We start from the raw sequence: 20,967 nt of genomic DNA on the forward strand, positions 1-20,967 counted from the left end.
TAACTATTGGGAGAGGCAATCAGGACTGAACTGAAGAGACAAAATCATGCAGGGAGGAGTGAAAAATCCATTAAATAGCTGAAGTAGAGCCAGGAGAAATTATAATTTGGATTAGGTTATGAAGAGGAGAAAGTTTTGTAGAGATTTTGGGTTTAGGTGCAGTTGAAGACTTTGGGCTACTTGAGGGTACGGTAGAAGTGATATTGGGAGGCCGAGTCGGGTGCATCACAAGGTTAGGAAATCGAGACCATCCTGGCCAACATGATGAAACCCCATCTCTACTAAAAATACAAAAAAATTAGCCAGGCGTGGTTGTGTGTGCCTGTAGTCCCAGCTACTCAGGAGACTGAGGCAGGAGAATCGCTTGAACCCAGGGGGCGGAGGCTGCAGTGAGCCGAGGTGGTGCCACTGCACTCTAGCCTGGGCAACAGAGCGAGACTCTGTCTCAAAAAAAAAAGGTAAAAATTGAGAGAGACTTTAAGAATTCGGAATCCACCAAGACATTTTGCATTTAATCAAAATCCCTGACATTTTGTACAGTGGTCCTTTTGTGTCTGTGTGGATTGGTTCCAGGACCCTCCAGAGGATACCAAAATCCACAAAAGCTTAAGTCTCTGATATAAAACGGCCTAGTAAAGTTTACGTGCATATCTGCCTGTATACAGTAAATCATCTCTAGATTACTTATAATACCTAAGACTATGTAAACACTATGTAAACAGTTGTTATACTGTATTGTTTAGGGAATAATGACAAGATACAAGTCTGTACATGTTTAGTATAGATGCAGTTTTTTTTTTCCTAAATATTTTCTATCCGCAGTTGGTTGCAGAACGTGTACATATGGAGGGCTGCCTGTATCCCCTTTCATCCACAGTGTGTCTTACTCCACGTGGTCTTAGATGTTCCCTCTGTTTCTTCCTGATCTGCCAAAACCATTTAAACGTGCTCAGGTCTCCTCTAACTTGAGAACATTAAAAAGAAAAAAAAATCCTCCCTCATTTGTTTTTCCAGCTACTCCCAACTGCCTCATATTTGAAGCCAGAGGCAGACTTCATGAATGAGCCCTTCACTTTTTACTTTGTTTAACCCATTGCAGTCAGTGTGAGACTATCCATATGTTCTACCATTTATTGGAACTTTTCAAAAGTTCAAAAACAAACTTTTCAAAAACAACCTGTTTGTTGCTTAAATATGATGGACAGTTTTTGTTCTTGACCAACGTTACATAACTTTAACCAGTTTTTCTTGAAATAGTCTATTCTCTTGGCTTCCACGATGGCATATTCCTAAGATTTTTCTCCTACCTCAGGCGATTCCTCTGTTTCATGTTTTTTGAGTGTCTGATATGTACTATACATTGTTATATAGCACTAAACAACAAAAATTCATTACCTCTTGGTGCTTACATTCTTGTATGGGTTTTTTTGTCTAGTTGTTTTGGAAATGTTGGTGTTACTATATTCTGGATATAATATATAATATGGATGGCCCTTCTATAGGCTCCTCAAACAGAACTCAACCATTTTCCACAAAACCAGTTCCTCCTTTCCCTTCATGACTGAGTGGTGTTAGTACTATCCAGGAAACTGGGACATTATCCTTCACATCTATCCCTTATCTGCCTTGTCCAATTAATGTCTTTTAGCTCTTAAATGTCTTTATTAACTATCTACCTCCATCTGTACTGCCAGTATAATTAACGCAACCATATGTCACAAAGAGTATTGCGTTAACCTTCAACAAATCTGTTTGCTTCCATTCTTGCTACTTCTCCTTAGGAAAATAAGCTATTTCTAGCACCTGACAGAGGACATACATAGTGCACATAGTACTCAAATATTTGAGGGGATGAATAGCAACCATGACACTATTATCTTTGCCTTAACTCTCTCTCTAGACTGTAAATTCCATGAGAGTAAAGAGTGTGTCCTGTTTCCTGTTAATATCCAGTATTTAGTGCCTTTATGTTGTAAGTGGTCTATAACTAGTTGGTGACAGTATGAAGGAACAACTTTTTAATGTAAAAATAGAGATGTTCTTACCATCTTCCTTTTTCTTTGTCATCCCAGTTCTTATAAATGAAGGAACTGAGGCTAAAGGCACAGATTAGTTGTCTGTTTTTGTACTTTAATTACATGAAATCATACACTGAAATATTCTTTTATGTAAGTTCTTTCAATATGGTGAGATTCATCCAGTAGCATGCTGGAATTGGTTTGTACTGGCTCCTGAGAGTTGGTTGTTAAATTTTCGGGAACTTTGGCAAGCTGGTTTTTAAAGTGTTGGTAGTTGGCCGGGTACGGTGGCTCATGCCGGTAATCCCAGCACTTTGGGAGGCTGAGGCAGGCGGATCATGAGGTCAGGTGATTGAGACCATCCTGGCCAATATGGTGAAACCCTGTCTCTACTAAAAATACAAAAAATTAGCTGGGCATGGTGGTGTGCACCTGTAGTCCCAGCTACTTGGGAGGCTGAGGCAGGAGAATCACTTGAACCCAGGAGGCGAAGGTTGCAATGAGCTGAGATGGTGCCACTGCACTCCAGCCTGGGGACAGAGCGAGACTCGTCTCAAAAAAAAAAAAAGAATTGGTAGCTTTACACCATGGAAACTGACAAACATTAAAATTAGAGCTTTTTATAGGGAGTGCTGGTTTACCAGCACATCATTGCACTTAACCACATTGTTGCATGTAGTTGCCCTATAGTTTTCCTCTGTGTGAATACACCAGTTTATCTATCTGAACTGTGCATTGATAATTGGTAGTTTTCAATTTTCACTGTTACAATTAGTTTTGCCAAGAATATGGTGCCTTTTGATAGACATTTTGCTGGGTCATAGATTTTGTATATATTTATTTAGCTTTAGTAGATATTACCAAACTATTTAGACCAATGTATACTCCTACATTCTCACCAACACTAGCTATTCTTATGTCTTTTATGTTTTAGCCATTGTGGTAAATAAACACTAATATTGATTGCATTGTGGCTTGAATTTGTATTTCCCTGTAACCAATGAAGTTGAAGACCTTTTCATTTGTTTATACTTCATTTCAGCATATCTTTTTCTGTGAAGTATCTGTTTAAGTCTGTTAGCCATTTTCCCATTGTATTGTCTTTTTTCTTATTGGTTTTGTGAGACTTCTCTGTATACTTTGGAAGTGAGTCTTTTGTCAGATATAGATATGGTGATTATTTTTTCCCCACTCTGTTTAACTGTAGTTTTCAGTGTTAATAGAGTCCAATTTATCAGGTTTCTTCTTTCTAATAGGTGCTTTTTGTTGACTCTTTAAGATCTTCGTCTACTCTAAGGACACAAAGATGGTCTCATGCTTTCTTCTGTAAAATTTTTTTTAAAAATCTTTCATATTTAAATTTTTAAGCCATCTGGATTATTGTTCGATGTAGGATCAAGGTACATTTTCCCCTGTTAATGGATATGAATTGACCCAGCACTATATTTAAAAGGACTATGCTGCAGTGTTGTCTTTGTCATAAATCAAGTGTGCAGGTGTGGATCTGTTTCTGGACTCTTAGTTTTGGTCAGTTTACCTGTTCTTGTACTTAATACCAGACTGTCTTAATTACTACAGCTTTATCATGTAGATTTTGCTATCTGGTGGTAGTCAGTTCTATAATACGATTCTTCAGTGTTGCCTTGGCCCTTTGTGTTCCACATGACTCTTAGAATAAGCTTTTCAATTTTTGTAAAACTTTGATTTTAATTGGGATTGCATTGTATTTATAGGTGAAGTTATGGAGAATTGCCATCTTTAGAATATTGGGTCTTTCAATTCTCAGTAAGTTTTATAACTTTCAGTGTAGAGATCTTTCATATCTTTCATTAGATTTGTTCCCGGGTTTTGAGCGTTTTTTTTTGGTGCTATAATTAATTCTGTCTTCTAAAAAATGTTTGTTTTTTTGTTTGTTGTTGGTATAAACAGTTTTTCATACACACACACATATATATTTGGTCTATTGACCTTACATCAAGTGATCTTTCTAAATTTACCTGTTGTAATACTTTGTAGAGTCTTTTGGATTTTCGTCATATTTCTCTCGATACTGAATTCATTTGGTTTTCCCTATTAAACAGTCTAGGGTTCTGTAGGATCATGGAAGGAGCGAATGTTGTAAGATTATATTTAAAGATAGCCTTTACTGATTTTTCTTTCTCTAACAGTGTTACTCAGAAATACTTAACTCTTTTCTTTAGGAATACTTTCAAGTCATCCCAAATATGGTTCCATCCCTAAACTTATACGTAAGTATGAACAACATTGTAGTTTTCATAGCTTTTTAAAACTTAAATAAAATTATTTTTATCAAATGTTTTATCATGTCTTACTCATATTAGTTATGTGGTTACATGCTCTGATAAATCAGTTTGTTAAAGCATTTCATTAAGTGGATTACTTGGATATTTTATTGTTAGCATAAAAAATCATCAGTTGAAATAGGCTTTTTTTGTGTCTTTATAATGTAATAGAACAATTAATTTAAAATTATTTTGTAAGGATAAAGTATTTGAAAATAAATTTTTGCTCTGTCTATGGGGAAACAAAGTTATGCAGATATTCTGATTAATCAAAATAAAGTATATTTAAAATTAAGCTTAATTTTTAAAAGAAACCTCTCTAATTTGTATTTTAAAAAGTAAATAAGCATAACTTATTTACACATTGCAATATAGTTAATAGAAAAAGAAGCTACATTGCCCATCAATGATAGACTGGATTAAGAAAATGTGGCACATATACACCATGGAATACTATGCAGCCATAAAAAAGGATGAGTTCATGTCCTCTGTAGGGACATGGATGAAGCTGGAAACCATTATTATCAGGAAACTATCACAAGGACAGAAAACCAAACACCGCATGTTCTCACTCATAGGTGGGAATCGAACAATGAGAACACTTGGACACAGGAAGGGGAATATCACACACCGGGGCCTGTTGTGGGGTGACGGGAGTGGGGAGGGATAGAATTAGGAGATATACCTAATGTAAACGACGAGTTAATGGGTGCAGCACACCAACATGGCACATGTATACATATGTAACAAACCTGCACATTATGCACATGTACCCTAGAACTTAAAGTATAATAAAAAATAAGTAAATAAATAAATAAATAAAAGAAAAAGAAGCTACATTGCTCTTCAGAAGAAGTACCTGAGGCTTTTCATGAGTCTTTCAGGTTAGCCTTTCTTTTCTATTCGAAACTCATGTGATGCAGTAAGTGCCACGTTTAGGTTATGGTTCGTAATTTATTACTTTAAGGGATTTGTTGCACCTAATTTTATTTTAAAACAATCTTGTGAAAATGGCTGTGCATATGATATTCTGTTTTATAGGAAAATAATGGCCTAAATCCTTGTGATCTAGTTCTGTTTATTTAGAACTAGAAATAAATAAATGTTTTGATGCTTTTATTCCTTATCCATTCCTCTTCCCATTATACCTTTACTAAATCTTTCCTGTATATATTATAAAGTAATTAGTATACTATAATTGATTTATTTATAGCAACTTTATTTTGGCACACTTTTTTTGGAAACTGAATTATATCCATAGACTGTCTATGAACTCTGATCTGATTTAATTTTGATTTCTTCTACCATTATTTCAGGAAATCTCAGTCTTTCTAAACCAAAGACTTATTTAGAATCACACTTTAAAACAAATTTTTCTTTTAGAAAATACTTTTGTCTGAAAGGCACATTCAGTTACACTTTTTGTTTGATTTTACAAATAAGTTGCTTGTATCATGGGATACTTTGCTGGAAAACTTTCTTATGTGAAAACTTGCCAAGAGAAATTCAAGAAACTTGAAAATTCCCCCCTTGGAGAAGCTTTACGATCAGGACAAGCACGACGATCTTCACCACCTGGGTAGGCCAGATTCTGATCTTTACTTAAGATTTTTAATTTTTAAGAAACAACTAGATGTTGCTGTAACTCATGGCTCAAAAACATTGCCTGAAGGACCACTGGATACTTGCCATTTGCTGTAGGCTAAAAGTAATTTGCTTCAAAAATTGGAGCAAGACTTGCCACCATTTATTTATTTATGAATGAATGAATGAATGAATGATGGGGCCTCCCTCTGTTGCGCAGGCTGGAGTACAATGGCATGATCCTAGCTCACTGCAGCCTCAAACTCCTGGGTTCACAAGGCCCCACTGCCTCAAGCTCCCTGAGTAGCTAGGAATACAGGTGTCAGCCACTGCACCCAGCTAATTAAAAAAAAAATTTTTTTATGGAGATGGGGGTCTCACTATGTTGCCCAGGCTGGTGTTGAAGTAGTGGGCTCAATCAGTCCTCCTGCTTTGGCTTCCCAAATTGTTGAGATTACAGGTGTGAACCACTGTGCCTGGTTCTTCATTTTTGTTTTGTTTTGTTTTGAGACAGAGTTTCACTCTGGCTCCCAGGCTAGGAGTACAGTGGCGTGATCTCGGCTCACTGCAACCTCTGCCTCCTGGGCTCAAGTGATCCTCCTCCCTCAGCCTCTGGAGTAGCTGAGACCACAGGCATACACCACCACGCCTAGCTAATTTTTTGTATTTTTTGAAGAGACAGGGTTTTACTGTGTTTACCAGGCTGGTCTCAAACTCCTGAGTTCAAGCGATCTGCCCCATTTGGCCTCCCAAAGTGCTGGGATTATGGGCGTGAGCCACTGCATCTGGCCTTCATTGTTGTAAATATAGAGTTGTGTCCTATTGGGAGTACATGTTCTAGAATAAAGGATTTTATCTCAATTCAATTTGGCAAACACCTTTGGTTACTATAGTTTGGACTTTTCTTTTGAATTCCCAAATCTTATCAATCCCATCTCTTAACAGATTTCAGCTTTTCATTTTAATGCTTCTTAAACAGATAGGCAAGCAATATAATCACCATGAGAGAGAATTTGTATCTGCTTTAGCAAATTAGTGTTTATATAGATTCTTAGCTGTGATATTACCTTCTCAATTGACATGGGAAACGGGCATGGTTATTGAAATTAGACCTGATTTAAAGTGCTTTTTCTTTCCAAGAACTTTCAAACATATTAAAATTATCTTGAAAGGCTGGGTATACATTTCCTATTTTTCTATACTGACAGTGACTGCTTTTAAGATGTATAAGTCGGTCAGGACTTTTTAAAAGTGTTTTGTTGGCAGAAAGAAACAGACCTCATTTTACTGATTATAAATAACTGTGTTAAAAATTATTTCGAGGCCAGACGCGGTGGCTCATGCCAGTAATCCCAGCACTTTGGGAAGCTGAGGCAGGAGGGTTGCTTGAGCCCAGTAGTTTGAGACCAGCCAGGGCAATATAGTGAGACCTCATCTCTACAAAAAACCAAGTGGTGGCGCATGCCTGTAGTCCCAGCTACTTGGGAAGCTGAGGGGTAGGAGGATTGCTTGAGCCTAGGAGGTGGAGATTGCAATAAGCCAAGACTGCGCCACTGCACTGTAGCCTGGGTGACAGAGCAAGACCCTGTCTCAAAAAAATAAAAAAAATTATATGTATATATAATTTTGGAAATAAGATATATGAAAGAAGTTATTTTAACACTTCTTTAAGATATAGGCAATGACTCATATTTCTTACTACAATATGATTTTCATTTACAGGCACTATTATCAAAAGTCAAAATATGACTCAAATGTGAGTGGTCAATCATCTTTTGTGACATCCCCAGCAGCAGACAACATAGAAATGCTTCCTCATTATGAGCCAATTCCATTCAGTTCTTCTATGAATGAATCTGCTCCCACTGGTATTACTGATCATATTGTCCAAGGTAGAAACTTCTCTTGAAATGAATTTCAACATTTTATGGTCCAACGTATGTATAAACTTTATTTGATGACCTTTTCTGCTGGATATCACCTGTGTGTTCTACCATCAATCATCAACCTAAACTCAGCATGTTTGTTCATTTGTTTCTTCATTCATTCAACTTTTCTTGAGGACCAGTAGGTGTCAAGGACTCTGCTAGACGTGGAAGAAGATGAATAACACTTGGTTCTTGTCCCTGAAAAACTCTCAGTCTGTTAGAAGATATAGAAATACAAGGATGAATTACTAGTATGTCCCAGTAATTGAAAATACTAAGGCAAGCTTAGTGGAATAGTGAAGAAGAAATGATAAATCGTGTCTCAGGAAGTAGAGCTCCAGGAAAGGTATAAAAAGGTTACATTTGATAGGCTGGGTTTTAAAGGCTTTCAGCTTCCTTGTCTGTAATACAAGAAAGAACTGTTGTCAAGTGAGAAAATCCATGTGAAAATGCTTTGTGAAGTTTGTAAATACTAGCTTTGAAGATCACACATGTAAGTGCAACAACATCAATTTTGTATTAAGGCTTGGATTTGAATCATGATTGACATTTGCTAGCTATGTGACCTTGTAATACTACTACTACATTATAATAATGTAGTAATATTATTATAACTACTTTATGATCCTTTCAGTTTCTTGATCAGTTGAATGGAGATGATAATACCTCTCTTAATGAACTGTTGGAATTAGAGGAAATAATCAGAAGCAATGTCTGGCAAATAATAGACTCAAAAAACATTAGTTTCTTTCATTCAGTCTAGTCGGCCGTAAAAGATGAGGAATTAGAAACGGGAAATACAGGTCTATAATTCTTTATCTAAAATCCTGAAATTCAGAAAGGTTTAAGCCAAGTTTTTTTTTGTTTGTTTGTTTTTTGTTTTTTGTTTTTTTTTGAGAGGGAGTCTTGCTGTGTCGCCCAGTCTGGACTGTAGTGGTGCGATCTCGGCTCACTGCAACCTCCGCCCCCCGGCTTCACGCCATTCTGCCTCAGCTTCCTGAGTAGCTGGGACTGCAGGTGCCCGCCACCACGCTCAGCTAATTTTTTGTATTTTTAGTAGAGATGGGTTTTCACTGTGTTGGCCAGGATGGTCTTGATCTCCTGACCTCGTGATCCGCCCGCCTCGGCCTCCCAAAGTGCTGGGATTACAGGTGTGAGCCACTGCCCCTGGCCTGTTTTTGTTTTTTAATAATTAAACTGGTAATAAAATCTGACCTGAATTCATTTAGCAGAATACCCTGACCTAAATTCACATAAGTTATATAAACGTAGACTTTATTTACTTTGCCAGATAAGATTTTTCCTTTATTTCATTATAGAAATATTAATGTGTTTGCTTACTCATTCCTGTCCTAAACCTCTGAATGGATGGATATTAAGTAATATAAGGGGTATTTACTGTAGTATTTTTCTAAAACCTCAGAAACTCTGAATAGTGAAACATGCCTGACCCCAAGGTTTGGATAAGGGATTATGGACCTTTGTAGAGTATACTCTTTAAATTTTAAAAGATTAGAGGGAAAGAAGTTAAAGGGAGGGGAGGGTATACAGTGGAAAGGGAGAAGTTGATTATAGGTCAGAGAAGGTTCTAGAGAATGCAGAAGGGGGTTCTAGGTAGGTCAGAGTAGCCGCTAGCCATATGTGGCTATTTAAATTAATTAAAATTAAATGAAATTTAAAATTCAATTTCTCAATTGCTTTGGTAGCATTTCACTTGCTCAATAGTCACATGTGCTAGTGGCTACCGTGTTAGTGCCAATATAGAACATTTTCATCATTGCAGAAAGTTATGTTGGACAGCACTACTTAAGAGCAAAAGTCAGGGCAAAGGGGTGAGTATTAGCCTTGTATAAAGGAAGAGACAGGAAAGAATGGAAGTTCAGATGATTAAAGAGTTTGGATGAAAGTTATTGAGAGCTTCTTAATCCTCAACTCTGATTTTTAAATTTTTTTCTTTAATGGTTGGAAGCAAAGGCATCAAATTAGTCAGAAAAGGAAGGAAGGGAATGGGCAGATTAGGAGAGAATGGCTAAAGTCACTATCTTATCTCCAAAGGCAGCTGTCCTTGTTCCTCACTATGTCTCATTTAACCAGTCTGAAGTTCAAATCCATTCTTCTTGTACAGTAGTCCCCCCTTATCCATGGGGGATAAGTTCGAAGACCCCTGTGGATGCCTGAAACCTCAGATATTACCAAATCCTTTATGTTCTATGTTTTTTTGATCTAGATGGCTACTAAGTTACTAACAGGCATGTAGTGTAGACAGTGTGGATATGCTGGACAAAGGGATGATTGAAGTCCTGGATGGACCAGAGCAGAACCTCACAAGATTTTATCACACTACTCAGAACAGGGTGTAATTTAAAACTTATGAATTATTTCTGGAATGTTCCATGTAATATTTTCAGACCATGGTTGACTGCAGGTAACTGAAACCCTGGAAAGTGAAACCACAGATAAGGGGGCACTACTGTATTCTAGACATGCACTAACTCTTTCCTTGTGATGACTTGCATCCTCCCCACCATTTGCATTAGGAAATTCTGTTATATAGTTTTTTTTCCATACAAAAGCCAACAAACAAAAAGCCCTTTGGTATCTACCCACAGACTACTTAGCAAGGCCATGTCTTAATATTATTTTATGCCTTCCACAGCAGCCATCCATCCATCCACTGCTCTGCCTTCTGACCCCCTTCTCTAAATCAAAGTGGCTACTTTTTTACTGCTCTCCACATGGGCCAGCAGTGACCTGCTTTTGCTTTGCCCCAGATGCTATCCTCCCCTACCAGGGCATCTTATTCTTTGGTTTAAGTCCTACTTTAGTTCTGCTTTCTTTTACCAGGAATTCAGAGAGTTATTAATCTTTTAAAATAGCAAGCACTCCTTCAGAGCTGTTAGGAGACTTAGAGTTTATTACAGTTAGATTTAAATCAGTGCCACTTTACATTTTTTTATTCTTTCCAGTTCTTTATAACCTTCCCAAAATAGTAAATCATGTTCTCTCCATAATGTGGGAAATTCTCCCCAGTCTTCTTCTGTTTGATGTATATTTTCATTATTTGTTCCAGAATTTTATAATGGTAAAATATTTTTTATAAGAAAAAGTATTAGACCTGGAAGGAACTTCAGAGATCATCTACTCAAACTACCATATTTCGCAATTGAGAAAACCAGGATTCAAAGAAGCTTAGTGATTTGCCCAAGGACATTTCCTAATTGTCAGCAGAGTGGGGTTAAGAACCCAAGGTTCCTGAAGTACACACGATTTCCTTCAGAATTTTTAATATAACATATATGGTGAAGGGAAATGAGTTCAGTAATTACTTATTACTAATGAAATGCAAAGTGTTTTAATCCCAATATAAGGTTATAATATTTTTCTTTACATTCTTTTTTTAGTAAGAAAAATGTAGTTTTGAACCATCATATAATACTAGAACTAATTAGGAGAAATTTAAATCCTCTTTGCTTTATATCAGTATAGTATATATTTATTTAGCAGAATAAATGTTTATGGTTGAAAATGGCTGGGTGCAGTGGCTCATGCCTGTAATCCCAGCACTTTGGGAGGCCGAGGCAGGTGGATCACCTGAGGTCAGAGTTCAAGACCAGCCTGACCAATATGGCGAAACCCTGTCTCTACTAAAAATGCAAAATTAGCTGGGCATAGTGGCACATGCCTATAATCCCAGCTACTCGGGAGGCTCAGGCAGGACAATCACTGGAACCTGGCAGGGGGAGGTTTCAGTGAGTCGAGATTGTGCCCATGTGCTCCAGCCTGGGTAACAGAGTGAGACTCTGTCTCAAAAAAAAAAAAAAAAAAAAGTTTATGGTTGAAAACATTATTTAATGTATAGTTATGTTGCTTAGAAAATTCTGATTATTCACTGGGATCTTACCTTTGAGTTCTAAATAAGTATCACAAAAATTATTTTTTAAAAAGTTAATATTAAAATTATATGCCCAATTTGTATGTCTTATTGAAAACATCTTTGAAAAATAGTACTTTTGGTGTGGTATGTGGTAGGTAAGACTTTGTAAGTTAAGTAGGTGTTCACTGAATGTTAGCATCTTTTTTTTTTAATGTTCATATGGCCTTTTTTGCTGTTTATAAATTTTATAAACTATGTTCACTATTTGATCCTGTCAACCAATATTAGGAGTAACCACTGCATTATATTTACATTTGACTCTATGATAATATGTAATATTCACATTTTGACTCTCTTTGGGAGAAATAAAGAATAAATGTTAGTTCCCAGGCCAAAATAACAGTTGATACTTTCTTCTGCATCAACATTGCATCTGTTAGACCGGAATGAAAACAACACATATTCTGATTAAAGGCTATGTTTTATACTTTTCAAGTAATTATTTTCAACTTTTTTTTCTTTTTTTTGAGACAGAGTTTTGCTCTTGTTGCCCAGGCTGGAGTGCAATGGCGCGATCTCAGCTCACTGCAACCTCCGCCTCCCGGGTTCAAGCGATTCTGCCTCAGCCTCCTTAGTAGTTAGGATTACAGGTGTGTGCCACCACGCCCAACTAATTTTGTGTTTTTAGTAGAGATGAGGTTTCTTGTTGGCCAGGCTGGTCTTGAACTCCTGACCTCAGGTGATCCGCCCGCCTCGGCCTTCCAAAGTGCTGGTATTATAGGCGTGAGCCATTGTGCCTGGCCTATTTTCAGTATTTTTGTTTAAATTTCGTAAAATGGTAAAATAAATGATTTTTGAAAATAGCTGGTTTTCATAGAGTCTGTGGTTATAGGACTATTTAACTATATATTGAGTAAAATCTATGCTATGTCAAGTTTTATTCAGTTGTCCCTAGTAGAATATATTTCTCTTTTAATTCTGTATACAGTATGAGTAACTCCAGTTTAAAACACTGGTATTTTAATGAGTTTAAATTGTACTGTTATATATTATGATACATATTTTTCTTCTGGCTGTGGTTTAGTTTTTAAAATTTTTGATATCCATTTTAATTTTTAGAAATAAAAGCTTAAAAATATAGGTGGAAGTAGATTTCAGTTTGATAATTATCTTGGTGAAAGTATAGTACCTGTGAAATGGTGGTAATAATTTGATTCTTTATTCTATTTTGATTGTAGCTCCTTACAAATGTAAGGAGCATTTGTAAAATTTAGTTGCTTTAGAGTTATACAAATCCTTTTATTACCATTTATTAACTGTTTGTTGTTTTAGGACCTGATCCCAACCTTGAAGAAAGTCCTAAAAGAAAAAATATTACATATGAGGAATTAAGGAATAAGAACAGAGAGTCATATGAAGTATCTTTAACACAAAAGACTGACCCCTCAGTCAGGCCTATGCATGAAAGAGTGCCAAAAAAAGAAGGTATGATAGTTTAGTCTGAATCACTTTACTGTTTAGGATTGGAAACTAAAACATTACTTTAAAACGATACTATAAAAAATTAATTAATATGTGATTTAACTCTTCAAGCAATTAACCAAAGTAAAATATTTTTAAAATAGTATTTTACAGTTATGATTTCTTTTTTTTTTGAGACGGAGTCTTGCTCTGTCGCCAGGCTGGAGTGCAGTGACACGATCTTGGCTCACTGCAGCCTCTGCCTCCTGGGTTCAAGCAATCCTCCTGCCTCAGCCTCCCAAATAGCTAGGACTACAGGCCCCCACGCCCAGCTAATTTTTTGTATTTTTAGTAGAGATGGGGTTTCATCATGTTGGCCAGGATGGTCTCGATCTTTTGACCTCGTGATCCGCCTGCCTCAGCCTCCGAGAGTGCTAGGATTACAGGCTTGAGCCACCGTGTCCGGCCAGTTTTCCATTTTCAAGGTGTTCCGAAGGCCATTTTGTGTTAGAAAATAATAAAGTCAAGGCCAGGTGTGGGTCTCATGCCTGAGATCCCAGCACTTTGGGAGACCAAGGTGGGTGTATCACTTGAGGCCAGGAATTGGAGACCAGCATGGCCAACATGGCAATACCTTGTCTCTACTAAAAATACAAAAATCAGCTGGGCATGGTGGTGCATGCCTGTAATCCTAGCTACTCGGGAGGCTGAGGCAGGAGAACTGCATGAACCCAGGAGGCAGAGGTTGCAGTGAACCGACATCACGCCACTGCACTCCAGCCTGGATGACGGAGCCAGGCTCTGTTCCCCACCCACTGCCAAAAAAAGGAAGAAAATAGTGAAGTCCAAATAGTAAGTCTTAAGACAGCAAGATTAGTTTAACACAGGGTAGAGATATACTCATTTGACTGTTTTTCTCTTACAACAAATCTCCTTGGAGATCTGATAGTCTTGTTTTCCTAATGATACACCTATCGCATAAGTTGCTGTAGTGACCTGAGGTTGGCGTTGCGCTGTAATACCACTTGTGGCCTAACCACAGAATGATTGAGTAATGAGATTGATTTTCTTGTACATTTGGGTTTTTCTCGTGTTAATTTTTTTGTTCTGTTTGTTTGTTTGTTTTTTCTTTTTGAGATGGTTTTATTCTGTCACCCAGGCTGGAGTGCAGTGGTGTAATCATGGCTTACTGCAGCCTTGACCTCCTGGGTTCAAGCAGTCCTCCTACCTCAGCTTCCTGAGTAGCTGGGACTACAGTTGTATGCCACCATCCCTGGCTGTTAAAACATTTTTTTGGTACTGTGGGTTTTTCCCTATGTTGCCAAGGCTGGTCTCAAACTCCTGGGCTCAACCAATCCTTTCACCTTGGCCTCCCAGAATGCTGGGATTATAGGTGGGAGCCACTGTGCCTGACCTTTCTTGTACATTTGTGAAACTGAAAGAGTTATATACCAGCTTCTAAGGCATTTCTTAAAGAGGAAAAAAACAAAAACAAAAAACTTTTTTTAAAAATTGTGAATTTTTAAATCCTGATTTCTTTTAAGTCTTTTTGGAATAGCTATACATTAGCCAAAGTAAATTTTTTGATACAAGTTTACCTCTAAAGGAAGAGGGCACTCGAATAGGGTTTTATAGCTATTTCAGTGTAGGGTTTTATGATTTTCTCTTAAGGAATTTCAGAGTATGTGTCATTGTTTCAAGATTTTCTATTTACTACTTTAAAAATGGAAATAATAGGTCTTTGGTACCTTCTTGAAGGTCATATGCCACAAAGAATGCCAAGATACATGAAAGTCCTTAGTATTTGTTGTTACGGTCATTTTTTAGAGCTAATTTTATTTTTAATCATTAGCAGTTGCTTCGTTTGGAGTTCTGTTTTTATAACAATGATAGATAATATCTGCATCATATTATTGATGTAAAAAAAAATCTACCTTTGAAATAAATTAGGGATGTACCATACTTTTCAATGTTTGTCATCAAACAACATTTAGCATAAACTGCATCTAGTGGCCATTGCTCTGTAATATATAAAGACTTGTCGGTACTTTGTCCTGCTAATTAATTTGAGGATTTTGATTGTAAGCTCTGTGAGGGCAGAAAGTAATATTTTTCTCATTTTTGTAATCTTTTCTATTATTGTCTGCATAGCATAGTACCTTACACTGTATCAGAAATTGAGTATTTTGGTTTAGGCTTCTATAGTAATAGAGGTTAAGAAAGGAAATTTGGTAGACCTTTAACATTTGCTGGATTTTGACATTTTTGATTTTTGAGTGAAGTCTTCAAGTTCTGTTACATGACACAAGAATGTGAAATGATTTTTTCTTTTTTTGGAAAAAGCTGGTTTTTTGTGTGCTTTATATAATTTAAAGAAAAGACTTGTTATGAAATAGTTTCAGTGATTTTCTGAAATATTGTTGAAATTAGTACAGGGTAGATTCACATGGTCAGAAAGTGTCACTTAAAGTTTTCACCTTTAGCTTATGTGGTTGATATTTATCTAATTAGAAATTAAGACCCAGAAATTTTAAAAATTCAAGCACGTATTCCATTAGCTGCCAGAGCAATGTCACCACACATCCTGTAGCTTCTAGAAAACCATGTAACATATACTCATGAGGGAATGAGAGCAAGGGGAAAAGGCAAAATGTGAAGGATAAGGATATATAATGTCTTAGTATAATAATGAAATAATTTTGACTTCATGTATTCCCTGAAGAGTCCACACTGTGATAACTGCTGCTTTATATTGTTATGATTACTCACAGACAGAGGCTATGTGGAAGAGAAGCAAAAAAGTAAAGGAGTAGAATAGACAGCGGAGCATGTTTTAAAATGTAAAATATAGAGTACCTGTAAAATGTAGTAGTATTTTCTTCTTATAGTAGTATTTACAGCCCTGAGAGAGAAGATTGAATTAATTACAACTTGAACACTTGACCATTTCTACTGCTGTATTTTTTGTGAAAAACGAAAATTCAAATGTTTGTTTTATTATTTCCCACTAATTTTTTTTTTTTTTTTGTATATGGCTTAATATGTGCCACACTTAGGTGGTATGGTAAAGATGTAAAGGTACGTAGGCTTTGGATCTGAACAGACCTGTACTCAAATCTCAGTTCTTGTTAGGGCTTGTACCTTGGGCAAGTTACTAATCTTTTTTCTCACCATTAAAATGAGAATTGTGTTTAGAAATTTGTTATGAGGACTAACTATTTATGTAAAATTCTAGATACAATGCATTTGTCCAACCCCAAGTTCACAAAAGTCTGGTCATCCCCTTTTTATAATTATAATTTGACTCTCATGTGCTTTTATTCAAATGAGAGAGAAACATAACTTTTCATCATAGGAACAAACTTAAAATAATGTATTTTACTTATTATTGCTTGGAATCATCAATTATTTGTGCTTTTTTCCTAGTCAAAGTAAACAAATATGGAGATACTTGGGATGAGTGAAAAATTACATCATTGGACATGAAGGAGTTTCAACATCCAGCTTCATCTAGGTGGTCATGATTACCTGCATGCTTTGAGCTCAGCAGCAGTCTTCATAAACACATTTAAAACAAGATCCTGGGTTTTTGTGGTTTGACTTCTATGGTGTTTTAAAAAAACACAGATTTTTAGTGTTAATATTGTGTAAATGTACTCACCTTGGGGATTCATTTGAATGATGGTATTATACCATGATTGTATACAGTTTGTGAAATTGTTGCAAGGGCAAAGATAACTCTTAAAAAACCGTCGAGATTACAATGCTCTAGAATCAGCATATAAGAAAATAAATGATATCTGCATGTTGAATTGGGGTGGATGGGGGGAGCAAGCATAATTTTTAAGTGTGAAGCTTTGCATCAAGAAATTATTAAAAGAGTTTTTTCTCCAGTGTTTTCTGTATTATCAATGTTTATGGCAAATAAAATGTAAAGGAACATGCAACAGCCCTCATCTTCCTTGATTTTATGGTTTTATTGTTTGTAATTTATTGATTTATTTTTAAGCTAGTTATAATCATGTAGGTATAGGAAATAAAGTCATCTATAATATTTAATAATATATGGCTGGAGGCAATGGGCAGTGGTTCATGCCTGCAATCCCAGCACTTTGGGAGGATTGCATGAGTGCGGGAGTTTGAGACCAGCCTGGGCAAGAAAGCGAGACCCTGTCTTTACAAAAAAATAAAAATTAGCTGGCGATGGTGTCGTGTGCCTGTAGTCCTAGTTACTTAAGAGGCTGAGTTGGGAGGATCAGTTGAATCCAGTGGTTCTGGGTTGCAGTGAGCTGTGATCACACCACTGCACTCCAGCCTGTGCGAATGAGTGAGACCCTGTGTCTAAAAAAATAAAAATATAATGAATGTGATTTATGTAGATAAATTGATATATAGTAAATAGGTAAATGCGTTAAAAAGCAAGTGGTCATTTTTAAAGAATTTGTAAATTCTAAAACAATAAAAATTTGGTATACATCACAGAGACTAAGATTATGTTAAAAAGAAAAAAAATTGGTATACAGTGACCCTTCGTATCTGTGGGTTCCGTATCTGCAGATTCAATCAACTGCAGATTGAAAATATTTGAGGGAGAGAAATGGATGGTTGTCTGTACTGAACTCTTGTTATTCCCAAACAATACATTGTAATAACTATTTACATAGCATTTACATTAGGCATTACAAGTAATCTATAAATGACTTAAAGTATATAGGAGGATGTGCACTGGTTATATGTAAATACTACACCATTTTATAGTGGACATTAGGAACCTGGACTAGTAGACCCCCACCTGGTCACATTTTAGAAAGAACACATGGGATGGAAGATACCGCAGCCATCTTTCAGTCTATCATTTGGCAGCTGTAATTCACATGCCTTTCCTGAGGACCTCTGTTTCCTATGCCATTACAACAGCTCAAAGTCTAGGAGCTGATCATCTAATCAGGATAAGGTATGGATGAGGCTCCTTGGGTAAAGCTTCATGAATAAAAGCGTCATGAATACCATTTCTCTCAGTCTGAAGGCCTGAACTTAAGAACTTACCTGCTTTGTTCACCTGTTAGGCATAACATCACTACTCTGGAGATTCCCATTCAAAAAGAGAAAAGGAAAGGCTTGGCTTGCAATTCTGAAGTCTAGCCAGCCTAATGTGGCCGTTCTTTGGGGCCTAGGTATATTCCCTGGGGGTTGTTCTCTGGTGCTTTTGACCCTGCCCTCTGATTTTTCCTTTTCTATTGAGGCACTTGTGTTTGCAGCTGAGTAGTTTGTTTTTGTTTGTTTTTTAAAGCCTACTCCCTCACAGAATTTGGGGGTCCAAAGGCCTATTTTTACTACTACCGCTGTCAAAGCTGACATATTTTTTTCCTGTGTATTTCTCATGTATCAATTTATAATCCATTCTATTACACAAGAGCCACTCATAAAGTCTATTGGAAATAGTCCTTTTTCTGTGGTGGGCTCCCTGTGAGGCTGATGAACAACATACTTAAGATTCTAAGCCTTGGACAGGGTCTAAAAGGTATGCTGGTAAGACACGTAGGCAATTTACATGTCTGAAATGTCTTAAGATGCACTCGTCTTCCTGAGGTCTTGAGCAAAGTATCTTACTGCCCCACTTTGGATTTAGTCTTTGTCTGAGAGCCATTGAAAGGGCTATTCTGAGCCTTAATATGTCTTCCAAATTCCATTTGGGAGTGGAATAATTTGTTCTTTATACCTCTTCCTCATTTTATTTTGGATAGGTAGAAAAAGCCAAATGGCCCCAGACTCAACACTGCGAGGAAATCTTAGCTAGATCATTAGGCACATTTTCTATTTTTGGTGATACCACAGGTAACAGTTTTGCTAAACTTACTGCTTAAAAAGGGGCTCTTCTAGCTTCCAATAACATTTTCCTCCCTCTGACATCCTCCTTGGAAGCCCTTTGGGCTTCTGCTAATGCCCTCCTCGAGGCCCTTTAGGATTTAACTAGCAATCTCTTCATGATCCTGGCAGCATCCATCTGCTACTTGGTCCCAAAGTGAATGCCATATGTCTTAGGTTCTTGTTGTGGCAGGACCTCACTTCCAGGTACAAAATTTCTATTTTAAAATTATTATTTTGGGGGGTACACAGGAATATATATGGGTTACATGAAATATTTTGATACAGGCATGTAATGTGTAATCACATCAGGATAAATGGGATATTCATCCCCTCAAGCATTTATCCTTTGTGTAACAAATAATCCAATTATACTCTTTTAGTTGTTTTAAAATATATAATTATTTTTGACTATAGTCACCCTGTTGTGCTAGCAAATACTAGGTCTTACTCTCTTTTTTTGTACCCATTAACCATAGACCCACTGCACCCGCCTGTCCCACTTGCAACCCACTACCCTTCCCAGCCTCTGGTAACCATCCTACTGTCTATCACCGTGACTTCAATTATTTTAAATTTTAGCTCCCATAAATAAATGAGAACGTGAAATTTGTCTTTCAGTGCCTGGCTTATTTCATTTAACATAATGAACTTCAGTTCCATCCATGTCGTTGCAAGTGATAGGATCTCATCCTTTTTTTATGACTGAGTAGTACTCCATTGAGTACATGTACCACATTTTCTTTATCCATTCATCTGTTGTGGGACACTTAGGTTGTTTCCAAATCTTGGCTATTGTGAATAGTGTTACAGTAAACATAAGAGTGCAAATATCAATGACATACTGATTTCTTTTCTTTTGGGTATATACCTAGCAGTGGGACTGCTGGATTATATGATAGCTCTTTTTTTTTTAGTTTTTCGAGGAACTTCCAAACTCTTCTCCATCATAGTTGTAATAATTTGCATTCCCACCAACAGTGTATGAAGATTCCCTTTTCTCCATATCCTCACCAGCATTTCTTATTGCCTGTCTTTTGGATAAAAGCCATTTTAACTGACATGAGATGATATCTCATAATAGTTCTGATGTGCATTTCTCTGATAATAATGTTGAACACTTTTTCATATACCTGTTTGCCATCTGTATGTCTTCTTTTGAGAAATGTCTATTCAGAGCTTTTGCCCATTTATTATAATAATATTACTATTTTGTTCTTTTTTTCTTCTTTTTATTGAAACAGGGCCTTGCTATGTTGCCCAGGCTGGTCTCAAACTCCTAAGCTCAAGTGATTTGGCGACCTTGGCCTCCTAAAGTGCTTGGATTACAGATACGGGCCACTGCACCTGGCCTATTGTTATTATTATTTATTTTTTTAATTTTATTATTATTATACTTTAAGTTTTAGGGTACATGTGCACAACATGCAGGTTTGTTACATATGTATACATGTGCCATGTTGGTGTGCTGCACCCATTAACTCATCATTTAGCATTAGGTATATCTCCTAATGCTATCCCTCCCCCTCCCCCCACTCCACAACAGTCCCCAGAGTGTGAGGTTCCCCTTCCTGTGTCCAAGTGTTCTCATTGTTCAATTCCCACCTATGAGTGAGAACATGCAGTGTTTGGTTTTTTGTCCTTGCAATAGTTTGCAGAGAATGATGGTTTCCAGTTTCATCCATGTCCCTACAAAGGACATGAACTCATCATTTTTTACGGCTGCATAGTATTCCATGGTGTATATGTGCCACATTTTCTTAATCCAGTCTATTGTTGGACATTTAGGTTGGTTCCAAGTCTTTGCTATTGTAAATAGTGCCACTATAAACATACGCGTGCATGTGTCTTTATAGCAGCATGCTTTAGAATCCTTTGGATATATACCCAGTAATAGGACGGCTGGGTCAAATGGTATTTCTAGTTCTAGATCC

The 20,967-nt window shown here is 36.8% G+C and overlaps 1 protein-coding gene across 6 annotated transcripts in view; it reads left to right on the forward strand.

Moving 5' to 3' along the window:
- OCIAD1 (OCIA domain containing 1) overlaps positions 1-17,115 on the forward strand; it is a 30,363-nt gene extending 13,248 nt beyond the window's left edge. For 3 of the 6 annotated variants that reach the window (XM_019025565.4, XM_055385578.2, XM_004038649.4), the window contains exons 5-9: positions 4,220-4,267; positions 5,765-5,900; positions 7,628-7,797; positions 13,040-13,192; positions 16,595-17,115. In XM_019025565.4, coding sequence (XP_018881110.1) covers positions 4,220-4,267; positions 5,765-5,900; positions 7,628-7,797; positions 13,040-13,192; positions 16,595-16,632 — 545 coding nt within the window. In that variant the 3' untranslated portion in view covers positions 16,633-17,115. Of the gene's footprint in view, positions 1-4,219; positions 4,268-5,764; positions 5,901-7,627; positions 8,943-12,446; positions 13,193-16,594 lie in introns of those variants that run through there. The other 3 variants (XR_010133377.1, XM_063705271.1, XM_055385579.2) reach the window with 3 other exon arrangements.
- The last annotated feature ends 3,852 nt before the right edge of the window (positions 17,116-20,967 follow it).

The sequence above is a fragment of the Gorilla gorilla genome, chromosome 3 (assembly GCF_029281585.2).
Source record: "Gorilla gorilla gorilla isolate KB3781 chromosome 3, NHGRI_mGorGor1-v2.1_pri, whole genome shotgun sequence".
Classification (NCBI taxonomy): domain Eukaryota; kingdom Metazoa; phylum Chordata; class Mammalia; order Primates; family Hominidae; genus Gorilla; species Gorilla gorilla.